The sequence below is a fragment of the Rhagoletis pomonella genome, unplaced genomic scaffold (genome assembly GCF_013731165.1).
Source record: "Rhagoletis pomonella isolate Grant_MI unplaced genomic scaffold, Rhpom_1.0 Rhpom_scaffold_05050, whole genome shotgun sequence".
NCBI lineage: Eukaryota > Metazoa > Arthropoda > Insecta > Diptera > Tephritidae > Rhagoletis > Rhagoletis pomonella.
In genome coordinates, this window is record NW_023463598.1 from 1 (window position 1) to 11037 (window position 11037).

The 11037-nt window shown below is 41.6% G+C and overlaps 1 protein-coding gene, 1 long non-coding RNA gene and 1 pseudogene across 2 annotated transcripts; 1 reads left to right on the forward strand and 2 right to left on the reverse strand.

Annotated features, from left to right (window-relative positions):
* Positions 1 to 1374: 1374 nt before the first annotated feature.
* Positions 1375 to 5452, forward strand: LOC118754986. Its single transcript, XM_036489849.1, has 3 exons — positions 1375 to 4792; positions 5219 to 5365; positions 5439 to 5452. Exons 1-3 carry the CDS (start codon positions 1375 to 1377, stop codon positions 5450 to 5452), a joined length of 3579 nt encoding a protein of 1192 aa, XP_036345742.1.
* A 2214-nt stretch (positions 5453 to 7666) lies between these two features.
* Positions 7667 to 8711, reverse strand: LOC118754987 (annotated as a pseudogene).
* Positions 8712 to 9565: 854 nt separating this feature from the next.
* LOC118754985 lies at positions 9566 to 11021 on the reverse strand. The gene is made up of 3 exons (XR_004994963.1): positions 10735 to 11021; positions 10543 to 10676; positions 9566 to 10484 (listed from the first exon to the last, which is right to left on the reverse strand). It is a non-coding gene; the product is annotated as an uncharacterized LOC118754985 (long non-coding RNA).
* Between the last annotated feature and the right edge of the window lie 16 nt (positions 11022 to 11037).

Below are 11037 nucleotides of genomic sequence, written 5' to 3' on the forward strand. Positions count from 1 at the left end.
CCTGTGCGTCTGAGCGCTAAAGTCGAGGAAGCACATGCGTTTTGACATGGTCCCATCGAAGCCGAGCAATAAATGACCAACGACCTGCATATATATATTACAGTCCACAACCACAGCGTACACAGGGAATCATTGTCCAGCACCCACTTTTTTGCCACAACGTTTTTTGCGCCAACGATCGGTCAAGCCACAGAGATCTAGCGACAACACAACCACACTCAGCTTTCTTGCCACGACACCAGCTTAATTTGCCAGGACACCAGCGAGCGTACAACACTACAACCACCAAACACCAATCACTTGTAATTCAAGGTACGTGGTTATAATTTCAATTGCACTTGATAGAAAATTGCCAAAAAAAAAAAAAAAAAACGTTTTTAAATTCAATGCGCGTGTGCAAACTAGAATCTCGCGAGTGTTTAAACTGAAAATATACAATTGGAGCATTTAATTTTAAAGCCACACTATTAATAATTGAGGTTAGTCTGTCCGTCCGCAAGTGACAACAGCGACCACAATTAGGTGTTCTTTGCAACATAAACATACACACAGTGTCACACAGTACTCGTTGGTTTGCTGCACATTTTTTAAAGTCTCGGTTCAAATTACGTCCGCGCACGGCAACCAAAAATAAGTGCACCTTGCAACCACTCGTATATACACACTCACGTCAGTGATCCGCATCACTTAATATTGTTAATGAAGGATTTAGATTTTGTTTAAACTGACAGTCCATAATCATAACCTTCATTTTTCTGATCGTTTTTTCACTGCGCCTCTTAGTTGGCTTACATTCTTTTGTATATTTGCGAACACTGTCACTGTTTCGAGGATACATAACCTCTAAATTTTGTTATTTGCATTGGACCAATTGTAGATTTTCACTAAATCACTACGCATAAGCGATTCAACTCATACATTGCACATTTTTTACCATATATATTTGCTACGTACGTTGCACTCATCGAAGTGGTCACTCTGTTTATTAAAATTTGCTGCGTACGTTGCACACATCACGATTTTACCACGTATATTATTTACACCTTATTGCGTACCTTGCATAGCTTATCAAAGCGCGTAGATATTAGTCGGCACAGTTGGGTGGCGAGTCGTTAGTAAACAATAATTCTAGAAGAAAAAGGTTTACATTTTAATAAAGTGTCGAATATATTTCGCAATACAAACTATTTTGCATCTTTTTAATTCGTTGGATTTCTGGTATACATTTAAGTGGCAAGTTCCGGTGGATAAAAAATTGGCAACTTCTCTTGCGCATACAACCTCTAATCTTCGATAAGATTAAGTGTGTAAAATCATATAGATTCTATCTGGGCATTACAGTTAATACTTCGGTCAGGGTAAACACGTTAAACAATGGATTCGTATATTCTTTTGGCAGAAGCTGTAACAGAGTTTGAATCTGATTACAACGGCATACCCGCCGCAGAACAAAACAAACATGGTCTTGCTATTCAACAAGACGAGTTAAAAGCTTTGTGGGAAAAAACAAAGTTAGCTTACGATAAGCTTATCAATGAGGGATTGTCTAAGGATGATGCTAAGGCCATAAAAAAGAAGAATAAGATTTCCTTTCAAAGCTATGTTAGGTGCATGTCTGCTATTGGTTCTCAGGTTGAAATTCTAACCAAAGCGAACAAAGATGTAGAGGATCGGTCCGTCCGAGAACACAATATCCACCTGCCACCGTGCGATACAGATGTGTTCAAGGGCGACTATCTCTCATGGCCAACTTTCCGAGATATGTTCACGGCCATCTACATCCTGAACAAGCGCCTCACCCCAGTTGAGAAACTAGTTCACCTCAACAATAAAACACAAGGGGAGGCAAAAGACATAGTGCGAAAGTGCCCACTTACCCATGAAGGCTTTTCGACAGCCTGGAAAAACCTGTGTGAGCGATACGAAAACAAACGTATCTTAGTTAACACACAATTAAAAGTTTTATTTAGCTTAAATACAGTGGAATCTGAGTGTGGTAGCTCAATTAAAAACCTACAGCGCGAGATTAATAATTGTTTATCGTCCCTAAAAAGTCATCAAATTGACATCTCTAATTGGGACGCAATTATTATATATTTGTGTTCAACGAAGCTTCCAGAAAGTACACTGGCCCTATGGGAACAGACCATAGACCAGAAAACTGACATTCCAAAGTGGGAGGATATGGACAGGTTCCTATCCAATAGATTCCAAACTTTGGAAACTCTAGCGGGGCTAAAGGGTACAACAACGGTGAAAGCTCCAAAGCACCAACCCGCACGGCACCACCAGGAAGCTAACACTAAAAGGCTAGGAGCCTTTCAGGCAAGCGTGAGCAAGTTCACCTGCCAAATGTGCCAAACTAATGAGCACAAGTTACGCAACTGTCCACAATTCCTCAACAAAACACCTGCTGATAGAATCGATTTTTTGAAAAGCAAAAAATGGTGCCTGAACTGTCTTAGTACTGGACATACCGTGTCAAGATGCACAAACCCATTTAATTGTATAAAGTGCCACTCGCGACACAACACGCTCCTTCATATTGAGACAGCTCAAACAAAGGCAACGACACTTGGGACCTCTTTGGATTCTGCGACTAATTCTGCATCAACATCCAATCAGGCCCAAGCCAAACGCAATTCAACAAAGTCAAACAAGCATACAAGCAAAAACGTGAAGTCTTGCTATGCGAATACAAACACAGGTGTGTTATTAGGGACAGCACGCGTCAACATTTATCTCAATGGTACGAACTATTCCGCTAGAGCACTTATTGATTCTGGTTCAGAGTGTTCTTTCATTACTGAAAGACTAAAACGCAGAATTCACTTGCCGTCAAAGCGTATGCATGCCCAAGTTTCGGGCATCACTAATACAACTACGGCGCAGGTTAAAGAAGCGTGCAACATCGAATTGCGGTCTCCTGTTGACCCGTTGTTCCGCTTAAATACCTCTGTGCTCGTGCTAGCACAACTGACTGGAAATCTTCCTACTTGCCACATTAGTGCAGTGACTAAGCAAGCATTTCCAGATCTAATTCTAGCGGATAAACGATTTTTCGTCAATGAACCCGTAGACCTTGTTCTGGGTGGCGACATATATCCACAAATTATTCTGAGCGGGCTTAAGAAAAACATATTAAACACACTTCTGGCCCAAGAAACAGTATTTGGCTGGATAATAACAGGGCGAACTGATACCTCGAATCCAGGAACGAATATCGTCTCATACTACAGCGAAGTTAGTCTGGACAAGCAATTGAGTGCCTTTTGGGAGCTTGAGGAGATTCCAAAGAACAAGAGCCTTAATGAAGACGACAAGTACTGCGAGGAGCTGTATCAGAAGACAACCATACGAAATAATAAAGGAAAATACATCGTGTCACTACCATTTAGGAAAGATTTTCCAGGAAATATTTCCCTAGGCCCATCCCTTAAAAGAGCATGTTCTCAATTTTACCGGAATGAGACACGGCTGGCCAAGGATCCCGTCCTGCAAAAGGAATACAATAGGGTTCTAGCGGAATATGAAACGCTTGGGCATATGTCGAAAATAACAAATCCCATACCCGCAGACTCGTCTGATAATTATTTTCTGCCGCACCACGCTGTTATAAAGGCAGAAAGTACTTCAACGAAAGTACGCGTGGTGTTCAATGCCTCAAGCCCAACGGCGAATGGCAACAGCCTAAATGACGTACTTTTCCCAGGACCAGTACTTCAGGCAGATCTTCCGATACTAATACTCCGTTGGAGACTATACAAATATGTGTTCAACAGTGACATCGAGAAGATGTATAGGCAAATTCTGGTACATAACAACCATACTAAGTATCAGAGGATTATTTTTCGCACTAACCCGAATGACCCGATCAGTCTGTACGAATTAAAGACTGTCACGTTCGGCATCAATTGTGCTCCTTATCTGGCTATAAGGACACTTTTACAATTAGCTGACGATGTGCAAAGCTCCCATCCAATAGCCTCTAACATACTACGAAAATGCATGTATGTCGACGATGTATTGTCTGGTGGACACACTATCGATTCAGCAATAAAAGCCAGAGATGAGATATCGGAAGTGTTGCAATCAGCCGGTTTTCCACTTCGAAAGTGGACAGCCAATAGCGAGCAAATACTTAATGGCATACCAAAAACAGATCTACTTAGCGAAGATTTTTTGGCATTTGAAGATACCAGCGCAGTCAAGGCTCTTGGAATAAGATGGAATGCCCATACGGATCTTTTCTATTTTATAGCAAGGCCATTGGAGAAAAGCGATGCTGTTACGAAAAGAGCGATACTATCTGCCATTGCTAAACTCTTCGATCCGCTGGGGTGGCTTGCGCCTATCATAATCGTAGCCAAAATCCTTATGCAAAATATTTGGCTGGAAGGCACAGATTGGGATGAGACTGTGTCTTCGACCACTCTAGACCGATGGCAGAACTTTACCCAACATTATAACGAAATTGATAAGGTTCGTATACCGCGATGGGTATACTTTTCTCCAACGGATGAAATACAAGTACACGGATTCTGTGACGCATCGGAGAAAGCATATGCCGCCTCTGTGTATATGCGTGTCAAAAGAGATAGCAAAGTTTTTATTAACCTGCTTTTGGCAAAAACCAGAGTTGCTCCTGTTAAAACCATATCGCTACCCCGACTGGAACTTTGCGGAGCGGTACTATTGGCGGAAATAGTTGATTCAATAATCAACAATCTCAACTTAGGGCATATCAACATACATCTGTGGACCGATTCCACAATTGTTCTCGCTTGGATTCGTAAGCCTCCGTGTTCATGGTCAACTTTCGTTGCCCATAGAATCACAAAAATTGTAGAGAAAGTCGGAAACAAGAATTGGCTGCATGTGGATTCGGCATCAAATCCAGCAGACTTAGCGAGCAGAGGACTTCCAGCATATGAATTGGTCAACAATTCGTTGTGGTGGCAGGGACCTTCTTGGTTACAAGAAGATAACCCAAAATGGCCCACCCAGGAAACAGACTACAGCACAGTAGTTGAGGAAAAAAGAACGCACGTTTATACAACCAAAGTAAATTATACCGATATTCTTGACCGTTTTTCAGATTTTCCGAGAGCTTTGAGAGTATTATCATATGTTATGAGATTCTCTCAAAGAACGCATCGAAATACAAAAGCTTCATTTCAAGAAAAGTCACGCTTAATTTCATCCCATGAAATTAAAGCAACGACACAACGCTTGATAAAAATATATCAACAGAACTATTACAGTGAAGAATACAGGAAACTTAAAGCAGGAAACTCCATCGACTCCAAGAGTGAACTCCTACCGCTTAATCCGTTCATAGATAAAGATGGCATTATTAGGGCTGGTGGGCGTCTTGGAGCGTCTCAAGACTTAGCGTATAACGAGCGGCATCCAATAATTATTCCTTATAACTGCAGGTTGTCCCGTCTAATAGTGTCCTTTATTCACCAAGTCTCTTTGCATGGGGAAAATCAACTCATGCTTCGCCTTATCCGAACTCAGTATTGGATCCCCAGAGTTAAAAATCTGATCAAATCCACAATCCATAACTGCAAAGTCTGTACGATATACAAAAAACGTACGCAAACCCAGCTTATGGGAATTCTCCCTCAGGAGAGAACCACATTTTCGCGCGCGTTTACGAATACAGGTGTAGATTTTTCAGGACCCTTTGACATCAAAAGTTATAGCGGCCGAGGTTGTCGAATGTCCAAAGGATACGTTTGCCTTTTTGTCTGTTTTACGACAAAAGCGATCCATTTGGAAGCAACTAGTGACCTCAGCACTCCATCATTTTTAGCTGCATTCGCCAGGTTTGTAGCCAGAAGAGGATGCCCGAAGAACATATATTCCGACAATGGTACAAACTTCGTCGGAGCTTCACGATCTTTACGATCTGAATTTAAGGCATTTTTAGCAGATTCGCGTGAAAAAGCAGTTTCGAAATACAATTATCAAATGCTCACATGGCATTTCATACCCGCCGCTGCTCCTCATATGGGCGGCTTATGGGAGGCGGGGGTAAAAAGCTTTAAAAGCCACTTTAAAAAGATTGCATCCGTTCATAAGTATACGTTCGAAGAGTTCAGTACTCTTTTATGTCGGATTGAGGCGTGCCTCAACTCACGACCATTGAGCCCCGCTTCGAATGAACCTACCGACCTGGAGCCTCTCACTCCAGGTCACTTTCTTACTGGTGGACACCTGCTAGCCCCACCTGAAATCGACGCTCACGAGAATCCTGCCTCGATAGTAAATCGGTGGCAGAAGCTAAAGGCCCTTCACCAAACTTTTTGTAAACGATGGAAAACCGAATATTTATCCGAACTGCAAAAGCGGATTAAGTGGAAATATCCACAGCAAAATATAAAATTAGGAGATCTCGTTGTCATCAAGGAAGACAACCTCCCGTCAAATGAGTGGAGATTAGGTCGAATTATCAGCCTACATCCTGGTCCCGACGATCGAGTACGCGTAGTTGACATCATCACGGAAAAAGGGCAGATTACGAGACCGCTGGCCAAACTGGTCCTACTTCCATCCCAAAATCAAGAAACCGAGGAGCCAGCAAGCACTTCGTAAATAAACCCTCTCCGTTGATCCCCAATCCCGCGTGAATTCCACTTCCTCATCGCACAAAAATTCCACTTCTATGCATTCGGAAGGATTCAACGCCTATAATCAAGTTTAACCCAGAGCAATATTAAAGGTAGTCGTGTTTTTAGTTAGATTTTTGGTGATGGTTCTTAGCCCGGCCTCTCCGGGTAGATCTGGGTATAAAGAACCGACCATCGTTAGATCTTGTAAGCATAGAATCGGGTAAAAATAAGACAGACCCAGCGTGATGAATCGGGTAAAAATAAGACAGACCAAGCTTGATGAACAATTGTTTCAGAAATACGAAATTGGTAACGAGGTGCGAATTATCAATTAAAATCCTCCAAAAAATATAATAATAAGCGAAATAAGTTGAAAGTCGTTACAATTGTTCATTATGCTTGCTCGTTTTTCAACACAACTAGGTCTGATGGGAAGCGAATACATTTTACTTGACAGGTTTCGATAATCGTCAGTCAACCCATTAGACCAAATGAGTTCGCCTCAATTGTCAAAACCTACCAGCAAAGACTATAGTTCAAAAAAAAAAAAAAAAAAAATATCTATACATACATATGCATATATTTTAAAGGGATATGTCTAACTCACCCATTTTTCCGGCATTAGTTCCGTTATGTGCGCCAGTTCCGCTCGTAGGTATTAGTCCTTTGTGTATTAGTAAACTTGCAGTTTCCACCTCCACCAATATGAGAATTATTGTTGTTATAATCATTAGTGCAGTGGCAGCTGCATAATTTTGGTTGTCTTCTTTATCGGCATCACCTGCGGTTATTCCTGGTTCATAATCCGATGACTTACCATTGTGCGATATGGGTGTACAATAGTTACGATCTTGAGCGATTGGGCCATTGAGTTTGAAGCGATAATTGTAATGATGGGTTAGACGCACCGAGCTATACTTTTGCATATGACGCTGAAAGCGATATGGCAATTGGTTTATATTTTCGAGGATAGATATTGTTCAATTTTGAGTGAGTCACCTCTTATAAACAACATTAATTAGAATAATGTACAGCGCACCCCCAACTTAAAACAGTAAAGTGCCCATGCCACCCATCTCCGATTGCTCCTTAATGAAGATTTCGAAGTACTGATAGATGATGGTTACAGCCAGCAGAATACCTGTACCTGAATCAATGGCACCCAAAAAGTCAGCCATAACAGATAACGCGCCAATGCAGCCACCACCAACATCAGCCCAGACACCAAGCAAATTGATAAAGACATTGCCCTGGAACTTGACAGCCAACATTTGTGAGATGACATACAAGTTAGAAACCAAAGCCGATTGTAAAATGATGGGAATGTTTAAAGTGTAGAAGAGCTTGATGGGATAGCTGCTGTATTGGCCACGGTAACGAGCTGATTTGATGGGCAAATCCACACGGAAACCTTGGAAGTATATGACCACGGCAAATACCAGCACTGTGGCCAACAAGTTCATCAAATTTGGCAAATTTTGGCGGTAGAATGCTTCACGTAGCGCACGTACTTTGTCGTTGCGTGTGGCCATCAAGTGGAATAGTGCAATTACGGCGCCTTCAAATTCTGTACCTCTGCCGGTAGTGACAGTTGTAGGTGAGAATGCTTTCCACACACCAGTCTCACAAATGTTGGTGGCAATGAAAAGCGAAATACCAGAGCCTAAGACATAACCTTTCTGCAGCAACTCATCAAGCAGCAGCACTATCAAACCAGCAGCAAACAGTTGAATAATAATTAGCAAACACACACCGGCGCCAATTTCCGAAGGATCACCATACATGCCTGTCATGACGTACACGATGGCTTGACCAATTGTTATAACCATGCCGAATAATTTTTGTGCACCGTTAAATAGCGCACGATCTTTAGGTGTATCGCCGACCTCAATGATTTGGCACCCGCCAGCAGCTGCATAATCGGACCGGACGTCACAATTGGAGAAATACCAAGTTCCATAAGTGTACCACGATTCGAAGCTAAACTCACACGAATCCAGTAGAACGGATCAGCTGAGTCTGAGCTCATGATGCCGAAAAGCGGGATTTGGCAGCAAACCAAGAAGATGAATAGTGTTATAGCAGTCCATAGCACCATCAAGGGATTCTAAATTCTCGAAATTCGATTTATGACTCGAAAGAAGCGTTTCCAATTGTTGGTCATGCACATTGCTATACGACCACTTGAAGTTTCGCACACTTTCGTACTGTTGCAATTGCAATGACGACGCATCCTCGTTGACATAGCAATGCTGCAGGATTATGTAACCATAATTGATATACATTTTGGAACGCAGTTCCGCATTTACATTACTGATGGTGGTGTTCTCGCAGAAGAGCTTGAAAATGTTCGCATCATCAGAACTGCCACTGTCGCCAATCCGTTCAGATATGGTGTCTGCATCTGCACCAACAGCTCCGCCGGCATTTACTTCCGCACCAGTTGGCACGGAACTCATACCGTCCATTACGAATGAAGGTATTGGAATTTTATAACCCAGCACGGAGATTTCATGTTCATACTTCTTCTGTGGCGGTTGTCGCGGTGGCTCTTCTTTTGCAAATGTTGATATGCATGAGGCTTGGTGCTGCTGATTGACCGAAAATGCCGCTGAGGTCAATGCTGAGGGCTCATCTGTTAGCTGTTGGTTTTGCTTTAGGAAATTATTGTGTACAGCGTCGAAAGTTGCGCTACTTGCTGGTGACGCTTTCGATTTTACTGGCGCTAGCACTCTGTTGTTGTGCTGCTTCTGAGCTAACTAATGGTGATTCGTCTGCGACTAAAGCTACGGAGGCGGCGTCCGCAACACTGTCGACGACGGTCTTATAGGCATTCCCATCTACATTTGCAGCCAGCGAGACTGCATATACATCCACAGTAAAAACACTTGCAAAAATTAGGAATAGAACCAATATCAGGGAAATCTTGGATATTGTTTCCATTTTTCAGAATTATCTTTAAAAAATTGTACAGAAATTATGGATAGAAGTTATGGATTTTCGTTTTGTTTTACAAAAGTTCTGCTTCATTCAAAATTAAAAAAAAAAAAAAAAATATATATATATATATATATATTACACATCACGGATAATCCCTTTTATACCATTAAAGTTCTTACTAAATCGAAAAGGCAACCTAAACTAACTTTTAAACGCATAATTAGAAATTCGCTTTTCGTCTCCAACTGTAGAACCGACCATTTCTTAACATCATCCACATTTACCAACTTTATGAATGTACCTACGCATCTTAAGTGTGCATTCAATTTGTGGTGCGTCTTTTCCATATACACATTTATGTAAATATATATTTATCCGTGTTAAATAAAAATACCAAATTACGTTGTAATTCCTATCGGTTTACACACTTACTGTTGCGATTCGCCACTCAAATCGATTAGCGTATCATTAAATGCTGTTGGTACGCCGGTACTTGTACCACTTCTAGGTGGTGGTGCTGGCATGGGTATCGCTATCGTACTCATTGTACTAATCATACGTGGCATGCGCTGTGGGTATAGGTGCCGACATATTAGCACCAACATGCTGAGATTGTCTCAGAAACGTTGGATTCATTAGTGCTTCTGGACTGACATGCTCTTGTGTGTGTCCATGCCCATGCGGATGACTGTGCTCATGACCGTGGTGACTTTCTGAAAGAATCTTTCGTTCCGGCTTTGCAATTTCCGGGAGTATGCTGCAGAATGGCTTGATAACTTCGAGGAATTTTATTCCCATCGTGGCGGTTTATTTCCGTGCGTATCTAATTAAACGAATGCAGTTTTCCACGAAAATGCACAGAAGTTAAACTTTCCAATTCGTACACCAACGAGAGTAAACACACGTCCACCGCAATAAAAATCTCTGAAAATCGAAGAAGATTAATAAGAACAAAAGCATGCAATTTCGCATGCATACTCACCCAACCGTTCCAGCAAACTTACATAATGGCCGCGTGGTAGTAAAATTTTAGACAAAATGTTTAAGTGGACGAAAAGTCGGTAAATTCAATATACCCACCAGGGCCACCAGAACGGCTAATTTGATTCATGTGATCTGAAAATCGAAAAAGATTAATAAGTACAAAAGCCTGTAATTTCGCATGCATACTCACCCAACCGTTCCAGCAAACTTACGTAATGGCCGCGTGGTAGTAAAATTTTAGACAATGACATTTATGCATTGTATGTATGTATGTATGTGATTACGTTCCACATCAGGAATAAACCTAGCGCCGTTCTCCATTCATATTGGAGAATAGCTATGTTTCTTTACGGACAATTAACACTAACCCTAACTAGCTGCTGCTAGTTTTGCATGGTGACCGTTCGTAGACAATAAATTTAATTGCTGTTGTCATACAATTGGGGATTTTAAATGTAAAACCAATGCAAAGTCACTGGGTACCACAAAATGT